General features: G+C 48.1%; 1 protein-coding gene across 1 annotated transcript in view; it reads right to left on the bottom strand.

Annotated features, from left to right (window-relative positions):
• YWHAG (tyrosine 3-monooxygenase/tryptophan 5-monooxygenase activation protein gamma) overlaps positions 1-12,951 on the bottom strand; it is a 28,146-nt gene extending 15,195 nt beyond the window's left edge. The window contains exon 1 of the mRNA XM_007517944.3: positions 12,484-12,951. Coding sequence (XP_007518006.1) covers positions 12,484-12,570 — 87 coding nt within the window. The 5' untranslated portion in view covers positions 12,571-12,951. The remainder of the gene's footprint in view (positions 1-12,483) is intronic.
• Positions 12,952-22,126: the final 9,175 nt, after the last annotated feature.

Here is a 22,126-nt window from a genome sequence, read left to right as displayed (position 1 = left end):
AAAGTGATCATGCTGGCAATCTGGGTGGAAGTCAAATATGTGGTCACTGCAGTGGGAAAAAAGGCCACCTCCCATGATACGGAGTTCCTCAGGGCTCAGGAGCGACACTTCGCCAGCATGCTTCTGCTGTCCCCTTCCCACTTGTTATTTTTCTTGCTGTAAAAAGGTCAGTGGGGGGAGGGGCAGAGGGTAGATAGCAAAATGGTTATGCAAACAGACTCTCATGCCTGAGGCTCTAAAGTCCCAGGTTCAATTCCCCCGCACCACCATAAGCCAGCACCACCATAAGCCAGAGTTGAAGAGTGCTCTGGTAAAAAATAAATAAATAAATAAGTCAGTGGGGATCAAGTGAGTTCTGCACCAATTATCTGCAATATATTCCAACAGCATTCAACGAAAACTCAAAGGAGTTGGGAACAGATGGTGGCGCACCTGGTGAAGCACACACACATTACAGTGCACAAGGACCCAGGTTCCAGTCCCTGGTCCCCACTTGCTGGGGTGGAAGCTTCACAAGAGGTGAAGCAGGTGTGCAGGTGTCTATGTCTCTATCTCCCTCTTCCTTCTCCAGTTCTGCCTCTACCCAATAAGAAATCAATAAATACAATTTTAAAAGGGCAGTGGGTAAGTTATGGTTATGCAAACAGACTCTTATGCCTGAGGCTCCAAAGATCCAGGTTCAATTCCCCCATACACCACCATAAGCCAGAGCTAAGCAGGCTGTGATAAAAAATAGTAGTAATAGGGAGTCGGGCGGGTAGTGCAGCAGGTTAAGTGCACACTGCGCTAAGCGCAAGGACCGGTTTAAGGATCCTGGTTCAAGCCCCTGGCTCCCCACCTGCAGGGGAGTCGCTTCACAGGTGGTGAAGCAGGTCTGCAGGTGTCTATCCTTCTCTCCCCTTCTCTGTCTTCCCCTCCTCTTTCCATTTCTCTGTCCTATCCAACAACGATGGCATCAATAACAACTACAACAATAAAAAAAGGGCAACAAAAGGGAAAGTAAATAAATATAATTAAAAAATTTTCAAGTTAGTACTAATAAAAACTGTTTTTGAAGCTTTAGGCACAAGTATATCCCCAGTGGTATTTATAAAGTCTGGGGAAGTGCAACACAGTAGCACCGTGGTGGTGCACCTGGCTGAGCACACATTACAACACAGGTTAGAGCCCCCAGCCCTCACCTGCAAGGGAAAAGCTTTGTCAGTGGTGAAGCGCAGCTGCAGGCCTCTGGTCTTCTTCCCTATCACCTCCCCCGAACAGTGCAACACAGCCACAGGATGATTCAAGCAGTAAGCATACTTGTTCATGACAGAAAAAACCGAGGGGCCAGGTGGTGGTGCGTTAGGTTAAGCCCACGTAGTGCAAAGCCCACGGACCCCCACAAGGATCCCAGTTCAAGCCCCCGACTCCCCACCTGCAAGGGATTTGTTTCACAAACAATGAAACAGGTCTTTCTCTCCCTTGGCTTCCCCTCTTCTCCCAATTTCTTTCTGTCCTATCCAGCAATAGCAACAATAATTAACAGCAACAACAGAAATAAAGATGGCCTCCAGGAGCAGTGGATTCCTAGTGCAGGGTTAGGGTGGAGGATTGATAGCATAATGGTTATGCAAACAGACTCTCATGCCTGAGGCTCCTAAGTCCCAGGTTCAAGCCCCTGTAAGACCATAACCCAGAGCTTAACAGTGCTCTGTTTAAAAAAAAAAAAAAAGGGGGGGGGTCGGGCTGTAGCGCAGCGGGTTAAGCGCATGTGGCACAAAGCACAAGAACCGGCATAAGGATCCCGGTTCAAACCCCAGCTCCCCACCTGCAGGGGAGTCGCTTCACAGGCGATGAAGCAGGTCTGCAGGTGTCTATCTTTCTCTCCTCCTCTGTCTTCCCCTCCCTCTCCATTTCTCTCTGTCCTATCCAACAATGACAACAACAATAATAACTACAACAATAAAACAACAAGGGCAACAAAAGGGAATGAATAAATAAAATAAATTTTTAAAAAAAGGTTTAAAAAATAAAGGGTATCACTGGAGGCAAAATAATTTCAGCCTATTCCTTCTCTAGCCACTCACCATACTAGCCCCCCCATGCCCTTTCTGTTAATTTCCACCTGTTAATTCTCATTTCTCTACTTAAGAGACAAATTGAGAGGGAAACAGGAGATAAGTGTCCCTGCAGCACTGCTTCACCACTTAAGAAAACTTACCCCCTTCAGGTAGGGACCGGGGACTTGAACCAAGATCCTTGTCACCACCTGCACCACCCCATCCTATTCTCTTTGCCCCCCCACCCCCGCACTAGTTTAGTTTTAACCCTGAACATTTTTTCTTTTTAACAGAGAGGAGCGAGAAGTCCAGAGTGTCACACACTAGTACAGATGACAAGTCAGGACTGAAGTCAGGATCTCATGCTTGGGAGTCCAAAGCTTTATCCACTGCACCACCCCCTGGGCTGATGATGTCTCAATTCCTACTAGAGGCCCTGCATACGGACCGTTCACTGCACTGAATGGAGTGAGACCACATGGAAACAGTAAGTCAGCTTCCGTCTCCATCCTTAAGATAATGGCCATTATCAACAGCTCCACTGGTGAGGGCAATGGATTCACATGCAAGACCGATCCAAATAGTGCTCGGGCTAATCTCTTTCTTCTATGACAGACTTGACTGAGGCCAGGTGGGTGGTGGCGCACCTGCTAGAGCACACATTACAATACACAAGGACCAGGGTTCGGGCCCCCAGTCCCCGTCTGCAGAGGGAACCATTTGTGAGTGGTGAAGCAGGGCTGCAGGTGTGTCTCTCCCTACCCTCTCACTTTCTGGATGTCTCTAGACAATATATTAAAAAAAAAAAAAAAAAAAACTTGACCAACTTATTTTTTGTATCTAGAGATTTAATAATAAAATACAACTTTAGGGGGCCAGGTGGTAGCGAGTGGATTAACTGCACATGACTTGAAGCGCAAAGACTAGCTCAAGGGGGAGTCGGGCTGTAGCTCAGCAGGTTAAGCGCACTTGGCGCAAAGCGCAAGGTCTGGTGTAAGATCCGAGTTCGAGCCCCCGGCTCCCCACCTGCAGGGGAGTCCCTTCACAGGAGGTGAAGCAGGTCTGCAGGTGTCTGTCTTTCTCTCCCTCTGTCTTCCCCTCCTCTCTCCATTTCTCTCTGTCCTATCCAACAACAACAACATCAATAACAACAAGGGCAACAAAAAAGAATAAATAAATATTAAAAAAAGGAAAAAGAAAAAAAAAAAAACTAGCTCAAGGGTCCTGGTTCGAGCGCCCCACCCCGTTCCCCACCTGCAGGAGGGGAAGCATTGAAGCAGGTCTGTAGGTGTCTATCTTTCTCTCCCCCTCCTCTCTCCATTTCTCTGTTCTATCCCACAACAACAGCAACAACAACAAAAATGCTAACAAGGACAACAGAAGGGGAAAAAACAGCCTCCAGGAGTAGTGGATTCCTAGTGCAGGCACCGAGCCCCAGTGATAACCCTGGTGGTGGGGGGGACGGGACAATTTTAAAGAAATAAGTTCAGTAGCTGCCCTGTAGGCCACTCTGTTCCTAGACCTGGGCTACCTACATCCAGTTTTTGTGAATCCCTTCAGCAAGGATCCACCTCTTGCAGAAAGCCACATAAGATCTACTCACTCAGAGTGGGGTAGGGAAGCCCCACAGGGCACACGCTGTGCAGCTCCCCGGAAGCCTTCCACTGGGCCACAGAGCCACCTACTGGTCGGTACCTCAGTACTGAAGTGCCTCTCTGGCATCCACACCCCCAAGCTTGTGGAGGGAGGGGCAGAGAAGGGAGTTCCCCAGAGCCACAGCCATGACAGGCTCAGCTGCTGCCTTCACAGCTGTCAGAGCTGCCAGGCTGTGCTCTGGTAACTTATGAGTAAGAGCTGAAAGCGGACTCTACACCTGGGTCCCGCTGGCTGGAAAATGGGGGCGGGATAGATAGCATGGTGGTTCTGCAAAGAGACTCTCAGGCCTGAGCCTCCGGAAGTCCTAGGCTCATTCCCCTGCACCACCATAAGCCAGAGCAGAGCTGAGCAAGACTAGTAGAGAAAGAAAAAGAGAGAGAGAGAGAGAGAGAGAGAAACGCCAATGAGTCTATTTGGGAATGTAAAAGGTTAGCTACTTTATAAGATCACTGTTTCTTTTCTTTTTTTACCACATACATTTTTATTTAAAACCAAAGCACTGCACAGCTATGGTTGCTACATGGGATTGAAGCCCGGACTTTGGAGCCTCAGGCTCGAGAGTCTCTTTGCAGAACCCTTATGCTATCTAACCCCCCTACACTTAAGTTTCTTTTTTTTTTAATTTTTTTATTATCTTTATTTATTGGATAGACAGCCAGAAATCAAGAGGGAAGGGGTGATAGAGAGGGAGAGAGACAGAGAGACACCTGCAGCCCTGCTTTACCACTGCAGGTGGGGACCAGGGGCTCGAACCCAGGTCCTTGCGCATTGTAATACATGTGCTTAACCAGGTGTGCCACCACCCGGCCCCTACACTTAAGTTTCTAAGACATATTTTATTCCTAAAATAGAGGCCAGAGCATCCCTCCAGGATATGCAGTGTCAGGCATCAAACTCAGGGCCTTGTGCTTCGAAGTACGAAATTGTACTTCTACACTGCCAAAACCAGTTCATTTCTACCTAGTCACAAAGTTATTAATATAACATTATATTAATATAGTATTAATATAATAGCAGTCTACCAGGTGAAGGTGAATTACCCAGAGAGTAACACATTGAACACTGTTGCCGGGATCCTGACTTGTGCCAGAATAATGTGCTGGTTCTCTCTCAAGAATACATATTTCTTTAAAAAAAGAATTATTCACGTGGCACAAAGCACAAGAACTGGCGTAAGGATCCCGGCTCAAGCCCTAAGCTCCCCACCTGCAAGGGTGTTGCTTCACAAGCGGTGAGGCAGGTCTGCAGGTGTCTTTCTCTCCCCTCTCTCCAACAACATTAATAACAATAATAATAACCACAACAATGATTTAAAAACAAGGGCCGGGGGTCAGGCAGTAGCACAATGGGTTAAGCACAAGTGGCACAAAGCTCAAGGACTGGCGTAGGGATCCTGGTTCGAGCCACCAGCTCCCCACCTGCAGGGGAGTTGCTTCACAAGCGGTGAATCCAGTCTGCAGGTGTCTATCTTTCTCTCCATTTCTCTGTCCTATCCAACAACAATGACATCAATAACAACAAAAATAACCACAACAATGATTAAAAAAAAAAACAAGGACCTCCCTAATACTTCCTCTCCACTTTTCCAAGCTTTGGGTCCATGATTGCTCAACAATTTGTTTGGCTTTGTATGTTAACTCTCTTTTCAGTCACCAGGTTCCAGGTGTCATCAGGATGCCGGCCAGACTTCCCTGGATTGAAGACCCCACCAATGTGTCCTGGAGCTCAGCTTCCCCAGAGACCCATCCTACTAGGGAAAGAGAGAGGCAGACTGGGAGTATGGACCGACCAGTCAACGCCCATGTTCAGCGAGGAAGCAATTACAGAAGCCAGACCTTCTACCTTCTGCAACCCTCAATGACCCTGGGTCCATGCTCCCAGAGGGATAGAGAATGGGAAAGCTATCGGGGGAGGGGGTGGGATATGGAGATTGGGTGGTGGGAATTGTGTGGAGTTGTACCCCTCCTACCCTATGGTTTTGTTAATAAAAAAAAAAAAAAAAAAGCAACTCTGAAGAATCCTAATAAACTTTTTTTTTTAGCAAAAAAAAAAAAAAAAACAAGGGCAACAAAGGGGAAAAAAATAGCCTCCAGGAGCACCAAGCCCCAGTGACAACCCTGGAAACAAAACAAAACGAGACAAAACGAGACAAAAAAAAAAAAAAAAACGGGCCAAAAAAGGGGGAAAAAAATAGCCTCCAATAGCAGTGGATTCATAGTGCAGGCACCTGAGCCCCAGCAATAACCCTAGAGGGGGAAAAAAATTATCTACTTCTAGGAGACACTATGAATGAAACTCTGGGTTAGAGTCTATCAACTCTTTGAAAAGACAAACACAGGTAAGATTCAGTTTTTGTTTCTATAAGGGGGGGGGATACACTGTATGTCTTAAAAATTAACTTATGGGGAGTCGGGCTGTAGCGCAGCGGGTTAAGCGCAGGTGGCGCCAAGCACAAGGACCGGCATAAGGATCCCGGTTCGAACCCCAGCTCCCCACCTGCAGGGGAGTCGCTTCACAGGCGGTGAAGCAGGTCTGCAGGTGTCTATCTTTCTCTCCTCCTCTCTGTCTTCCCCTCCTCTCTCCATTTCTCTCTGCCCTATCCAACAACAACAACAATAATAATAACTACAACAATAAAACAACAAGGGCAACAAAAGGGAATAAATAAAATAAAATAAAAATTAACTTATGGGGCCAGGAGGTGTCACACGTGGTTGAGCGCACATTACAGTGCACAAAGACCCAGGTTCAAGTCCCCTGGTGCCCACCTGCAGGGGGAAAGCTTCACAAGCGGTGAAGCAGGGCTGCAGTTGTCTCTGTCTCTCTCCCTGTCTATTACCCCCTTCCCTCTCAATTTCTGGCTGTGTCTATCCAATAAGTACTTTAAATATATATATAACTTATAGTGGGCAAGGGTAGACAGCATAATGGTTATGCAAACGGACTCTCCTGCCTGAGGGTCTGAGGTCCCAGGTTCAATCCCCTGCACCACCACAAGCCAGAGCGGAGCAGTGCTCTGGTCAAACTTATAGTGAAGTAGAGCTTTAGGTGTCTCCCTATTCTCTCTTAATTTCTATCCAATAATAAATTTTAAAAAATTAACTTAATGTCTGTGGATGTCATCTTGTTTGTTTTTCTCCCCAACATCCAGACAGAAGCGGGGGGGGGGGGGGGGGGCAGACTTAATAAAAATTGCAGGGGCCAGGCCGTGGCGCACTTGGTTAAGTGCACACACTACAGTGCACAAGGACCCAGGTTCAAGCCCCTTAATCCCCACCTGCAGATGGAAAAGCTTCAGAGTGGTGAAACAGGGCTGCAGGTGTCTGTCTCTTTCCTTCTGTCTCTCTCCCCTCTCAATTTCTGTCTCTATCCAATAATAAAAAATAAAATAAAATATTAAAAAAAGAAATGAGAGTTATTTGAAAGGCCTTAGAATTTGGAATCTAGGGCTACGGAGACAGCATAATTCTGCAAAGACCTTCATACCTGAGACTCTGGGGTCCCAGGTTCAATCCCTAGCCCCACCATAAGCCAGAGCTGAATAGTGTTCCTGGTCATTCTTTTTGTTCATGTACTCTCTCCCCCTCATTAAAAGTAAAAAAAAAAAAAAATCAAGTTGGAGGGGCCAGCCGGTGGCGCACCAGGTTGAGCACACACCTTACAATGCACAAGGACAGAGATTCATGCCCCTGGTCCCTACCTGCAGGGGGAAAGCTTCACGAGTGCTGCAGTAGTGCTGCTGGTGTCTGTCTCTCTCCCTCTCAACTCCTCTGTCTCTATCCAATAATATTTTTTTAACAAGTTGGAAACCAATGAAATCTGTAGTCTACAGTACCTAGTAAAATATTCCAGGAAATAAGACAGTGGTATGTATATGTGATCCTGATGGGAGTAAGATAGTGTCGTAGTTATGCAGAGACTCTCACATCTGAGGCTCCAAAGTCCCAGGTTCAATCCCCAACACAAGCCAGAACTGAGCAGTGCTCTGGCAAAAAAAAAAAAAAAAAAAAGCCTATGTGATCATGTGATCCCCACCCCTTTGACTACTGAACATTCAGGCTGATCTCGGCTTTCCCTGTGAATTCTGCTACGAGTGCAGAATGAACTGGGTGCCCTGGGAGATGCAAGGGTTAGGATCAGTGAGCCTGGGAGTGAGACACTTCAGGGCTCCCGGGCACCGGGAAATCAAATGCCCATCACATCATAGGCAGAAGCCATTGTGGCCAGCCTCAGCCACATGGCAGAGATCTTTCTAACCAAGTCAGCTTTGGGGGCGGGGGGAAATGAGACCGAGCAAGACCACCCCACCACTTTCTCTGATCTCTAAGTAGTCCCTGATCTGAGGAACAATCAGATTCTCTGGGGGGAGTATTTGCTTTGTAAACCCTTGAACTTGCCAAATGGAAGCCTAGTTGAGAAAAGCCCTCTAGCCCTCCAACTCCTGCTGAAATGTTAAGTTGGGAAACAGCCAACAAGATAGCGGCCCCACTGGTTGCGGGCTGTCCCAGGCACCTCCTTAAGGACACATTCCTGACTCAGAAGACATGTGCTGACACCCAGCCAGCTGTAGCTGGACCATCGTCACCACTAAAGAACTGTTTCTTGTTTTTGTTTTTTTTTTAACTGGAGGTTAGACTGTACAACAGAGCACCGGGTGCTACTCGGCTGCAGGCTTTAAAGGGCTAGCTGACACCGCTTTCACCTCGGTAGCGTCCGAGCAGCTGTCTCCATTCCTGCAGCTTAGAATCTGGCTTAATAAACAAGCCCCCCCCCCCCACACACACACACACAAGCTGAGAGACGAAGCCTCTCGGGGCCTCTGGTGATCCAAAGGCCTCTCATGGGGATGCGTTTAGCAAAATCTTTTATCTCAGTACAACCCAAAAAGAACAGTCTTGTTATTTATTTATTTATTTAATTACAGGAGGAAAAAAAAATCACTCATTAGTCACTTCAGTTATGGCAAAGAAAAACCACACTAAGAATAAAATAAAGAACCTGCTTGTATTTTTTCCCACCTCCCCCCAAGAAGAGAACAATAGAAAGCACAGGTGTGGATACCGGCTGGCAGAAGCCCACCGCCCCCTCCCAACCCAGAGGTATCATCACTCCATTAGTGATAATGGCTATTGATCTGGCATCCTGGAAGAGCAAGGAGGAAAGACACAACACTTATTGATTCCACAAGGAAGGCTTGCTTTTTCTTTCTCTTTTTCTTCTTCCTTTTTTACGTAATTCAAATAACCACCAATGCCCTCCAACCCATCGGTGAGCTGCTTAACTCAGTAACTTCAAAAAAATTAGTAGCCTGGAACAGAACCTTTCCTCCTCCCAGGCAACTACCAGTAGCCTACTATTAACCTGGAGATAAAACCCAAAGGACGGGAGGAGGTGGGCGGTAGCGCAGCGGTAAAGCGCAAGGACCAGCGTAAGGATCCTGGTTCGAGCTCCCAGCTCCCGGCTCCCGGCTCCCGGCTCCCGGCTCCCGGCTCCCCACCTACAGGGGAGTCACTTCACAGTGAAACAGGTCTGCAGGTGTCTGTCTTTCTCTCCCCCCCCTGTCTTCCCCTCCTCTCTCCAATTTCTCTCTGTCCTATCCAACAACTACAACACTAAAAACCAACATGGGCAACAAAAGGGAATAAGTAAATATTTTTTTTTAAATAACAAAATCCGGCAGGGGAGATATCATAATGGTTATGTAAACAGACTCTCATGCCTGAGGCTCCTAAGTCCCAGGTTCAATCCCCCACACCCTATAAGTCAGAGCTGAGCAGTGCTCTGTATCTCTCTCAAAAATAATTTTTAAAATAATAATAAAATCCAAAGAACGAGACCACTGCTAGCTCGTGAGGGGGGCACACCTAAGGGCTTACTCTCTGCCTAAACACGTCTGTGTTAGGGCTAAACTTCTCTTGCTCCTCGCTTTCAAAATGCTGTTTTCTTCTATCCTGCCCAGCTCTTTAATTTCTTTAAGTGTAAACAGATCTAACCCCTTGTGGTTGGGGAGGTGGCGCAGTGGAAAGAGCATGGAAATCTCAAGCATGAGGTGCTGAGTTCAATCCCCCAGCAGCACATGTGCCAGAGTGTTGTCTGGTTCTTTCTCTTGCCCTATTTTCTTCATGAATAAAATCTTTAAAAAAAAAAATCTGGCTGTTTTATTGTCAAGATGATTTCTCCCTTGGAAGGAAATGCCTTTGTGTGGTTGAACTGAATATTCTGTTCCCTCCTGTATTTTTTTTTTTTTTTTTGCACATTCCCCTGAAGAGATGGGGAAGAAAAAAAGTTTTCAAAAACTTTTTTTGTTTGGAGGCCAGGTGGTGGCGCACCTGGTTAAGCGCAAACATTACAGTGTGCAAGGACCCAGGTTCAAGCCCCTGGTCCCCACCTGCAGGGAGGAAGCTTCACAAGTGGTGAAGCAGGGCTGCAGGTGTCTCTCTGCCTCTCTATCTGTCCCTAGCCAATAACATAAGTAAAAATATTTTTAAAAAATTTTAAAAAGCCAACATACTTGAACACTGTATCTCTTGAGTGGACTAATCTCACTTAATGCTCACAGCTTGCTCAAGTAGCTTATTGCCCCCATTGTACATGTAAGAAAAATGAGGTCAGAAGCCTGCTTCTCCAAAGGCACAGGTAACAGGCATAAAATTGGCTTGCTTTACTTGACAAAGTGTTTTTTCCTCCAGAAAGTATAACTAGTAAGAGAACTTCCCTAATCCAAGGTTGAAATGCTTTCTAATGGGTCCTTCGTTTTGACTGAAAATGATCCAGTAAGGTAAGGTCTTATTTTTTTCAGGTTTTTATTAAAACCTGCCAACTTAACGTGCAATATCAAGTATGAAGTCTGCCCCTACGCTTATCATCAAAACACAGCTCATTCTAAAATGCCTTGTCTTTATTCCTTTGTTGCCGTATTAAAAAAAAAAAAGTTCAAAAATTGAAATATGTGCTATCAGCTTGTGAAAACAGTAGAGATAGGAAGATGGCCAGGCATGTCTATAGATCCCCGATTTGCATGTTTCAAACTAAAGGAAATTCTGGGCTTGGGGATAGGTCTTTATCTATGGAGATCAAATGCTCTCAACTCCACCTGGGTGATTTGCCGTTTCTGCATTACCCTGGACATATGCCATCTGCACACTCCCTACCAGCCCTTAGGTGCATTGCAGCCTCTGTGTCATTGTGTGTGACATCACTGGGTTGCTATGGATATAAGGTGCGAGGTCACTCACTTTCCTGTGAAACTGGAAACATGGAAAAAAATTAGAAAAATTTTAAGGCAGGCAGACTGGAGATTCGGTGCGCAGTTGACAAACGATTTATTTGAGCTTTAAATTGCTGTGGTGCCGCCACTGTGACCATACAGCAGTCACCTCCGATTTCAGAATGAGACAAAATCCTTGCGAACATGGCTGGCTTCAACATAAAAGTGAGCAAGCAAGAATGCCTCTGTAAGACTCTGCCTTGGAAAGATGGAAATGTGCAAGGCGTCCTCCTGCATCCACTCCCAACTGGAGAAGCCTTTTCAAACCTTTGTTACATAAGGCAGGGAGTTAAATACTAAGGGGGTGGGAGACCTCAATCTCGGATTCAATCATTTACCGGGTTTCAATGTGCCAATGCTCAATCAATACCCCCTACCCCTCCTCTAATATCAAACTGGTCGGTGAATACGGTGTCACTGAAAAAAAAAATTTTTTTTTAATGGTGCAACAGACAGGAACCAGGCAGAAACCTGCATCCCAGACAAAATGCGACAACTGGATAAACACAAAAAATATAAAAAGAAAGAAATATAAAAACCTGAGACAGAGCTAACCAAATTTAATTTTTAAAAAAAGGAGGGGGGACCCTTTCCTCTTTAAGAATACCTCCTCCCAGCTTTCCCTCACCCAGACTAGGCTCTCTGCAATATGACAAATGCAGAATCTTCTAGAATGACTAGAGACTACCTCCCACCACCGCTTTGTTTGCAATCTCAGATTGGGGGGTGGAAGGGGAGGATGATTTTTTTTTTCAACTAAAGAGAAATCTCAAAAAATGTATGTGCCTCTCGATCCTAGGGGGTCAGGCCGGGAAATCATTCATGACCTTTCTGTTTAAAATATAAATAAATAAAAAGATAAAAAAAGATAAAATAAAAACCTTGGGGAGGTGGGAGGGGGGCATTTTAAAAAATGGAGAGATGGCGTGTTGGAGATCAATGGAGGGAGAGGGAAATCCCCTCCTTCCCCTTTTGCTCACTAAAATTGAGATTAAAGATTACTGAGCAGTGGGGACTAGAGAGAGAAAGGAGCCTTTTGTTAAGAAAGGAGGGGGGGGAAAGAAGAAAAAAAAAAAACCTTAAGCAAAGAGGTTTCGATTTTGCACCACGGAGCCCAGGTTTTCAGGAAAAAGCATTTCCCCCCCGCCCGGGGGAGGTGCAAAGTTAAGGAAGGAGAGAAAAGAGATCAATTATTTTTTTTTGGGGGGGGGGAGTGGTGGTGGTGTGGGTGGGGACTTGGGGGTGGGAGGGCTCGGAAAACCGGGAGACCCGCAGAGTGAATGGGGAGGCGCCGCCCAGCCGCCGGGGAGAGAAAGAGGAACCGCATCCATGCGGCCCCCGCCCCCACGCCGGGCGGGGAAGGAGGGGAAGTGGGGCACAAAGGATGCGCAGCCCCCGCGCCCCGGCTCCCAGCCCCCAGCCCGGGGGCCCCCCCTCCCCGCGCCCCTACAGCCCCACAGGCGTCTCCCGGGTCCGCGCGCACCGGGCAGGGGAGGGGACGGGGAGGGAGAGGGCACTCACGTTCTTCATGGCCGCGGCCATGTCGTCGTAGCGCTCCGCCTGCTCCGCCAGCCGGGCTTTCTGCACCAGTTGCTCGCGGTCCACCATCTTCGCGGGGCGGCCTGAAGGGATCGGAAGGGCGGTGGCGGCGGCGGGAGCCCGTGTGCCGGAGGAAACCGACCCACGAAGCGGGAGGTGGAGGCGACTGGAGGCGGCGGGCAGAGGCTGCTGCGACTGGGACCTGCGACCGCGAGACCCGGCGCGAGGTGGCTGCGGCTGCTGTGCGTGCCGCGGACGGACAACCCCCCTGCAGCCCCGCCCACGCTGCGTGACGTCTCAGGCTCCGCCCACGTCCGTGCGCCAGGCCACGCCCGGATCCCGCGGCTTCTCGCGCTGCCCCTCTCGCTCAACTCGGGGTCTTCACTTCACCGCAGCCCCCCAAAAATCCCTGTTGTTCCTTCTCCCACACCCACTGCCGCCTCCTAGATCCTACGCCCCGGCTGCTGCACAGGCCGCCCGCCCTTTCCCCCCATCCCGGGTCTCTCAACCTCCTCTAGCGCGAGGGCCTCTGGGTGTTGTAGTTAATGCTCGGGTGGGGCTCTGCGTGCGGAGATCAAGGACAAAGGGGCGGTCGAGACTACAACTCCCAGTGGCCCTAGCGCGGGCAGAGGAGGGGAGGGGCTAGGATTCCGCGGCCGCTGGGGACCCCTGGCGGGGACCGTGGCCGCATCAGGCCGAGCCAGTGCTGATTCACGGCCCCGCCCCAGCTTCTACGGGAAATTTCTAGGGGGAGGGGGTCAGGGCCTCAGCCCTTGGAGCCAGGTCGCCAAGATAAAGTCACTGGAGAACGAAAGAGAGAGGGCGCGTCCACTGTAGATTCCAATTGTCAGAGATGGTTGAATTAAAGAACAGATGGGGGTGGGGGGGCTGTCCCCTCCACTTTGCACATACACACACAGAGGCCCAGCTCTCCCAGCCCCACCCACTATGAGGTTCATGCACCTGCCCTGGGGGGAAACGGAAGGACAAATTTCCCCCAGCAGCACGGGTTAAATTTGCAGAAAGGATGCAGCTGTCTGTGCACACGGACCCCCACCCCCCTTCAACCTCTTCTTCCTCTGCAGGGTTGGAGTGTGAACCATGCAAGCCAGCCACCAAAATTCTCCGGTTAATGAACCCCTTCTCTGCACATAGAGGACTCACAGCACTGGAGTAGGAAGACAAAAATCAAATCGTGCTGCTAAATTGGCCTTTGCAAAGTTCATGTGGCTCCCACTCCCCAAAATTTCCACTGCACCTTTTTCTCGACTTTATTTACCTCGGTTTTCTGTGGAGCATCTACTGTGCTTCCCAGCACTGTGTTTTAAGCTATGGGGCACAACAGTGAGACACACACACACACACACACACACACACACACACCCTACTCAAGAAAACAAACACGGTAAAGAGAAATGTGTAGAATCCACTAGAAAGTGAGAAAAGCACAAAGAAAATATTATGCAGTATAATATAGAGTAAAGACATATCTGTCTTTATGCCTGAGGCCAGAAGCCTGGAACCCTACCCTCAAGGAATTTAGAATGTTATGTGCTCTAAGGGCTTCTTCTACTCCTCCTCCTCCTCCTCCTCTTCTTCCTTTTTGTCGTTGGAGCTGGAAAGGAAAAGATTCTGAAATGCTTCTCCAGGGAGTTTGGTCACATTTCCAGCCCAGCTCCTAGAGGAGGGATAGGACTTGAAGTCACATTTGTTTGAGAGCAGGCAACAAGATGGGCTTGTGCTCCACCCCATATCTACTGATTGATGGACAAACAACCCACCCACATGTCTGTTGCCTGAGATGATGGACTGGGGATGAACTCCAGTGTCTAGAACTTCTGCAACAATCAGAAAGCCTTGGAGAGATGGAACCAGGGCAGAAAATGATGATGTTATTCGCAGTGTGTCTTCTTTGTGGCTGACACAGTGCTTGGCACACAGCAAATATACGGCATGTGGAATAAAGAGATGGGGACAGAAACAGCTCAGCGATAGCATGATTTAAAACTGCCAGTGATTTAACTGCCAGGGAGATCCTGCTATGACCTCCTGTAGCTTATGTGAAGAGGATGAACAGCACCGAGGGGCGGTCCACAGATGGAGCAGTACTGTGATCTCTCCTCTCTCTGTGTGTCTCTCACTCAATATAAAAATTAATATTAGAGGGTGGGGGGTATAGCATAATGGTTATGCAAAAATACTTTCATGCCTGAGGCTCTCAAGTTCCAGGTTCAACCCTCCACACTGCCATAAGCCAGAGCTGAGCAGTGCTCTGGTAAAAAAATAATAATAATAATTAATATTAGGCTGGGGGTGGAGGAGACATCATAGTTATGCAAAAAGACTTTCATGGGGGATTGGGCAGTAGTACAGCGGTTTAATTGCAACTGGCAGGAAGGGCAAGGACCAGCTTAAGAATCCAGGTTCAAGCCCCAAGCTCCCCAGCTGCAGGGGGGTCGCTTCACAGGCAGTGAAGCAGATCTGCAGGTGTCTATCTTTCTCTCCCCCTTTCTGTCTCCCCTCTTCTCTTGATTTCCCTCTGTCTTGTCCAAGAACAACATCAATGGCAACAATAACAAAAATGACAACAAGGGTAACAAACTGGGAAAAATGGCTTCCAGGAGCAGTGGATTCATAGTGCAGGCACTGAGCCCCAGCAATAACCCTGGAGGCGGAAAAAAAAAAGGGGTTCATGGGGGCCAGGCAGTATCACACCAGTTTAAGCTCGCATAGTACAAAGCTCAAGGACCTGAACAAGGGTTCTGGTTCGAGCCCCAGTTCCTACCGGCAGGGAGGATTGCTTTACAAGCAGTGAAGCAGGTCTGCATGTGTCTGTCTTTCTCTCCCCTTCTCTATCTTCCCCTCCTCTCTCAATTTATCTCTGTCCTATCCTATCCTATTAAAAAATTTTTAAGGTGTCCAGGAGCCATGGATTTATAGTGCAGGCACTGAGCCCCAGCAATAATCCTGGAGGCAAAAAAAAAAAAAAAAAGTTTCATGCCTTAGGTCCTGAAGTTTCAGATTCAATCCCCAGCATTGTTATAAGCAGAGCTGAGCAGTGCTCTGGAAAATAAATAAATAAATAAAGGCTCAGAGATAAAATGTTTGCAGTAAGTCCTGGGTTCACCCCCTTGCCACCTCATTAACAAAAGAAATAATGAATGGGGAGGGAATGAATTAATGAATGAATGGGTCAGGGAGATAGCTGAGCCTAAGCACACTGGATTTTCAGGTTCAGTCTTTAGTATCTCCATAAACCAGACCTGAGTAGTATATCCTCTCTCTCTCTCAAAATCAGACAAACAAATATTTGCAGCAGGAAAGTGGTCCAGCAGGTAGAGCCCAGGACTTGCATGCCTGAGGGCCCTGCTTCAATCCCTGGTGCCCGCACACACTATAGCCATGCTCTGCTTTTTCTCTCTGCCATACAAACTGAACGAGAAGATCTAGAAGTAGCTCTCTGCTCCCCTCCTCCAACAGAGGAGCCTGCTGGCCTTCTCTTAACTCTCACCACCCAGAAAAATGCAGCCCTGCTGGTGGCCAGAAGCCCTCCCACTTCCTTCTGTCTCTTACAGGAGTGTAGCCAAGTCATCAGCTTCCTCCCTCCCTCACTTCTCTCTTTCTCAATCTCTCTCTCTCTCTCTCATGCTGGCCAGGCCTGAACCATCCTGGCCCTCCTGGGCCAATGGGAACAAAACCCTCTGGGGCCAGCCCTGACAGTCTGCATGTAGGATCATGGATTCTGCACTGTGGGCCCCCAATGACAAATCTCAGAGGACTTCCTGGAACCTTTGGTCTGCCTCTCTGACCCCGGTTCCTCTCCCCTACCCCATCCCATCCCCCACAGTCCAGTGTGCCTGACGGAAATAGGAAAAGAAAAAAAAATCCAGGCCAAATCTACTGGAGAAAAGTCAAGCAGATGAAAGAAAAGCATGTTCCAGAGCCGAGCCAAACAAGAATGACTTCTGCAGTCTCTACACTGAGCTCTGGGGGGGGGGGGGGGGGGAGGCAGGGGAGGGCTGGCCTTGTTCTCCTTTCCCTTTGGAGGGTGTGTCTGTCTGTGCGTGTGTGCTGGTGTGTGTGCGCAGCACTAAAATGTTAAACTTTAAAGCCCCGCGTTGTTCATAGGGTTGCTTCAGAGCAAATGGCATCACTCTGGCTTCCTCCTGTTCTTGCAGGTCCTACCGGAAGCACCTTTAAGTGGGCAGATGGGGAAAACCAGCCTTCTGGTTCTGCCCGGCCCCAGCTTAAATTGCAAGGCCTTTCCTCTCCTTAGGACTCAGTTTCCCTGCCTTAGAAGGGGGAGATTCAACTGAAAGAGAATGGAGTGCCCCGCCCAGCTGTATTAGTCCTGGTGTTTCTATTCTGCATAGTCCTGTTCCAAACTGGAGAGTTATTAGCTGGGGAAACAAGTCAGTCAAACTGAAAGAGTCGAGTCCCAGCAAACCAAGAGGCTCAAAATCAACCCTGCATTTCCCATCCAAACAAAAATGGACACCAGCGGATGTGTGATCCGACCCATGTCACACAGCGAGGGACTAGCACAGGCAGCTTTGGAACCCAGGCAGACCTTCTGAGGGGTGGGGTTGGCACTCTGGGAGACTGGCCAGAGCCCGGAGCCCTGGGCGGGCACCCTGGAGGGTTACCTCCCTCGCCTGGGTGCTGCAATGCAACCTCGGGGCTGAGCTGGCAGAGAAGCAGGTCCACCCTAGAGCCGGTAGCACCCTGCTGTTTCTGCGCGCGCATCAATCACTGCAGCCCCAGCCCGGCTTGGCTGGGAGGCTCCCTGATTGGCGCAAGGGGAGGCGGCAGCATCCTCCCAGCAGCCTGCCCCGCCCTGTCCTCGGGGACCGCGTCCTGGTCTCTGCCGGGGCGGGCAGGCTGGGCCGCTGCAGGGGCAGGGCTCTGGCAAGGACGGCGTTGCTTCGCCTCTCAAGGACACCGGAGGGGGGGGTGGGTAGTGGCTAGTGCTGGGGGGCACCCACAGGTCGGAGCCTCGCTTTGCTGTCTATCTTCCTAGGTGACCTTGAGCAAACCACTTGGCTTCTCAGGGCTCCCAGGGGGTGCATTTTTGTCAAATCTGAATGTCTGACTCCTGGGGAGGTGTCTCAGTACGCAGAGCAAGCACATACCTTGCAAACGTGAGGGCCCAGGTTCTATGCGAGACACCACCAGCCTAGCTCCCTTAGTAAATAAATAAATATTTAGAAAGAAGGGGTCAGGAGGTGGTGCACTGGGTAGAGTACACATATTGCCATAGGAGAGGAGCTGGGCTCAAGCCCCAAGTTCCCACCTGCAGGACTACTTCACACGCGGTGCAGTAGTGCTGCAGGTGTTACCCTTTCGCTCTCTCCCTCTTCTTTCCCCTCCCCATTTTTTTCAATTATTTTAATTATTTTTAAAAATTATTTATTTATTCCCTTTTGTTGCCCTTGTTATCTTATTGTTGTAGTTATTATTGTTTGTCGTTATTGATGTCGTCGTTGTTGGATAGGACAGAGAGAAATGGAGAGAGGAGGGGAAGACAGAGGGAGAGAGAAAGGTAAGACACCTGCAGACCTGCTTCACCACTTGTGAAGTGACTCCCCTGCAGCTGGGGAGCTGGGAGCTGGAACCGGGATCCCTTATGCCGGTCCTTGCGTTTTGCGCCAAGTGTGCTTGCTACCACCCGTCTCCCTATTTTTATTTTTTTAACCAGAGCACTGTTCAGCTTATGGTGGTGTGGGGGATTGAACCTGGGACTTTGGAGCCTCAGGCATGAGAGTCTGTTTGCATAACCATTATGCTATCTACCCTCCACCCTTTTTCACTGTTTTTGCAAAAAAAAAGAATGGCCACCAGTCATGGTGGAGTCATCATGCAAGGCACTGAGACCCAGTGGTAATTTTCGTGGCACAAAATAGTATTTATTTGGCTCCCTACCTGCAGGGGAGTCACTTCAGAGGTGGTGAAGCAGGTCTGCAGGTGTCTATTTTTCTCTCCCCTCTCTGTCTTCCCCTTCTCTCTCAATTTCTCTCTGTCCTATCCAACAACAGCAATAACTGCAATAACAACAACAGTAAAAACAAAAACAAAAACAAAAAAAAGGGCAACAAGATGGGGAAAATGGCCGCCAGGAGCACTAGATTTGTAGTGCAGACACCCAGCCCTAACAATAATACTGGAGGCAAAAAAATAAAATAAAATAAAATAGATCATCATTATTATTATGGTTGTTAGCAGATATCTCCCCCAGTATAGCACACACATGACCATGCACAAGGACCCAGATTAAAAAAAGATTATTTATTTTCCCTTTTGTTTTATTGTTGTTGTTGATGTCATTCTTGGATAGGACAGAGAGAAATGGAGAGAGGAGGGGGAGAGAAAGATAGACACCTGCAGACCTGCTTCACCGCTCACGAAGCAACCCCCCTGCAGGTGGGGAGCAGGGGGCTCCAGCCGGGATTCTTATGCTGGTCCTTGCACTTCTCACCATGTGCACTTAACCCCACTGTGCTACCGCCTGACCCCCCAGATTTTTTTTTGCCTCCAGGGCTATCACTGGGGCTCTGTGCCTGCACTATGAATCCGCTGCTCCTGGAGGCTGTTTTTTCCCTTTTGTTGCCCTTGTTATTATTATTATTATTGGTGTTATTGCTGTCGTTGTTGGATAGGACAGAGAGAAATCAAGAAAGTACAGAAGACAGAAAGGGGGAGAGAAAGATAGATACCTGCAGACCTGCTTCACCACCTATGAAGCGACCCCCCTACGGGTGGGGATCCAGTGGCTGGAACTGGGATCTTTAGTTCAGTCACAAGGACCCAGATTTTTAAAAATTATTTCATTTTAATGAGAAAGAAGAGAGACCAGAGCACTACTCAGCACTGACTTACAGTGGTGCTGGGAACAGAACCTGGGACCTCAGAGTCTCAGGCATGAAAGCCTTTTTGCATAACCACTGTGCTATCTCCCCAGCCAAAGACTCTGATGTGAAGCCCGGACCATTACATGGAGACATCTACAGAGGGGAAGCTTCATGAGTAGTGGATTGGTTCTGTGAGGTCTCTGTTTCTCTCTATCTCTCTCTGTCTCTCACCCTCTATCTAAAGGGCAGAAAGAAAAAAAAAAGATGTGCATCTCTAAAATAAAAGAATTAAATGAGAAAAGAAGAAGTAGTAGTAGTGGTCTGGGAGGAGGTGCAGTAGATAAAGCATTGGCTTCTCAACCATGAGGTCCTAAGTTCAATTCCAAGCAGCATATGCACCAGAGTTATGTTTGGTTCTTTCTCTCTTCTCCTATCTTTTTAATAAATAAATAAATTCTTTTTCTTTTCTTTAAAGTTTTTTTATTATTATCTTTCTTATTATTGGATAGAGACAGTCAGGAATTGATAGGGAAGGGGAAGATAGAGAGGGAGAGAGACAGATACCTGCAGCCCTGCTTCACCACTTGTGAAGCTCCCCCTGCAAGTGGGGATCAGGGCGTTGAACCTGGGTCCTTGTGCACTGTAATGTGTGCTCTCAACCAGGTGAGCCACCACCCCCGGCCCCTTCTTTTCTCTTTTTTTAACCTCCAGGTTTATTGCTGGGCCTCGGTGCCAGCACTATGAATCCTCTACTCCTGGTGGCCACTTTTTTTTTTTTTTAAGATTTTATTTATTTATGAGAAAGAAAGGAGGAGAGAGAAAGAACCAGACATCACTCTGGCACATGTGCTGCCGGGGATCGAACTCGGGACCTCATGCTTGAGAGTCCAAAGCTTTATCACTGCACCACCTCCCAGACCACGCTGGTGGCCTTTTTTTTTTTTAAATTGTATAGGACAGAAAGAAATAGAAAGAGAAGGGGGAGAGAGAGAGGGAGAAAGAAAGACACCTGCAGCATACTTGCTTCACCACTTGTGAAGTGACCTACCTACAGGTGGGGAGCGAGGGGCTCGAATTAGGATCCTCATGTGAGGTTCGTATTATCTGCACTTAATCCGGTGTGCGACAGCCTGGCCCCCAATAAATAAATTCTTTTTATTTTATTTTATTTTTTAAAGAAATTCTTAAAAAGAAAGGAAGGAAGGAAGGAAGGAAGGAAGGAAGGAAGGAAGAAAGAAAGAAAGAAAGAAAGAAAGAAAGAAAGAAAGAAAGAAAGAAAACAAGAATTTGATGGGAGTCTCTCTCTCCTTGTATCATATCCAGAGTTTCATCAGTCTGGGTTGGCTTCTTCAGAGAAAGAGAAAGAATGAAGGAGCCCAGAACACAAATTTCCCTCCAGTGCTGTGACATCCGGGCTTGAACCTGGGTCATACACATGGCAAAGCAGCGCACTATCCAGGCGAGGTATTTCGCCAACCTCTGGGAGCCATCTTAGGACTCCCAGCCTTCCACAGACATTCAGTTCTGCTGTCTCACTGTCCTGTCAGCCTCCCCAGGGGAAGGGCTGAAAGGAATTTCTAGATGCAGGGCCCAGCCTCTGGCTCCCTCACCCTGGCTCCCCCACATATGCCAATGTGCCAAAGACCTGTCCTTCAACTGGGCTCTGAAGCCCCGCCTGTATCTCTGTACCCTCTGGCTGTATCTTACCCAAGACACCTGGCTGGCACCACTCATCCTTCCAAGTCCAGGCCTTTCCAAAGCTGCTGCCCCTGTGTGCACCCCTGGCCTCTCTCTCTAGCAGCCTCTTCCTCTTCACTTGATATCCTCTGCTTCCTCCTTTTTTTTTTTTGTTGTTATTGTTGTTGCTGTTGTTGTTGGATAGGACAGAGAGAAATGGAGAGATGAGGGGAAGACAGAGAGGGGCAGAGAAAGACACCTGCAGACCTGCTTCACCACTTGTGAAGCGACCCCCCTGCAGGCAGGGAACCTTCACACTATGTGCACTTAGCCCTGTGCACTACTGCCCACTCCTCCCCGCCCTTCTCAACGCCCCTAGCACATTCTGCCTTCCGGGCCTCTTAGGGACAGATTTCCCCAGAAACAGCAATCCACTGATTTTCTTCACCTTTGCCAGAATGTCTTCAAGTTAACATCATGTGGTGGTAGAATAGGCAGCATTCATCCAGACTTTTTCTTATTATATCTTTATTAATTTATTATTGGATAGAGACAGAGAGAAATCGAATGGGGAAGAGGAGGTAGAGAAGGAAAAAGGCAGAGAGACACCTGCAGCCCTACTTCACCACTTCTAAAGCAAAAAAAAAATTTTTTTTTAATTATCTTTATTTATTTGATAGAGAAGTCAGACATTGAAAGGGTAGAGGAGATAACAGAGGGAGAGAGACAGAGAGAGACCAGCAACACTGCTTCACCACTTAAAAGCTTTTGCCCTGTGGGTAGGAACCAGGAGATCAAACCCTTGCGCACTGTAACATGTGTGCTCAACCAGTTGTTCCACTACACCAGCCCCCAGACTTTTTCTACTCTACTCAGACCTCAGCCTTGGGCTTCTGGGACAGCTCACCTAGATAGTGCACCTGCTTTAATATGTATAGGACCCAGGTCTGAGCCTACTACACTTCAGCTGTTGTAGTCTCTCTCTCTCTCTCTCACTCTTTTTTTAAAATTTTGATATTTATTTATTTTCCCTTTTTTGCCCTTGTTTATTATTATTGTTGTTATCGTAGTTATTTTTTAATCTTATTTATTTATTTTCC

Source organism: Erinaceus europaeus, chromosome 15 (assembly GCF_950295315.1).
Source record: "Erinaceus europaeus chromosome 15, mEriEur2.1, whole genome shotgun sequence".
Classification (NCBI taxonomy): Eukaryota; Metazoa; Chordata; class Mammalia; order Eulipotyphla; family Erinaceidae; genus Erinaceus; species Erinaceus europaeus.
The sequence above is the reverse complement of the archived record's forward strand: the minus strand, read 5'-3'. Positions and strand labels throughout refer to the sequence as shown.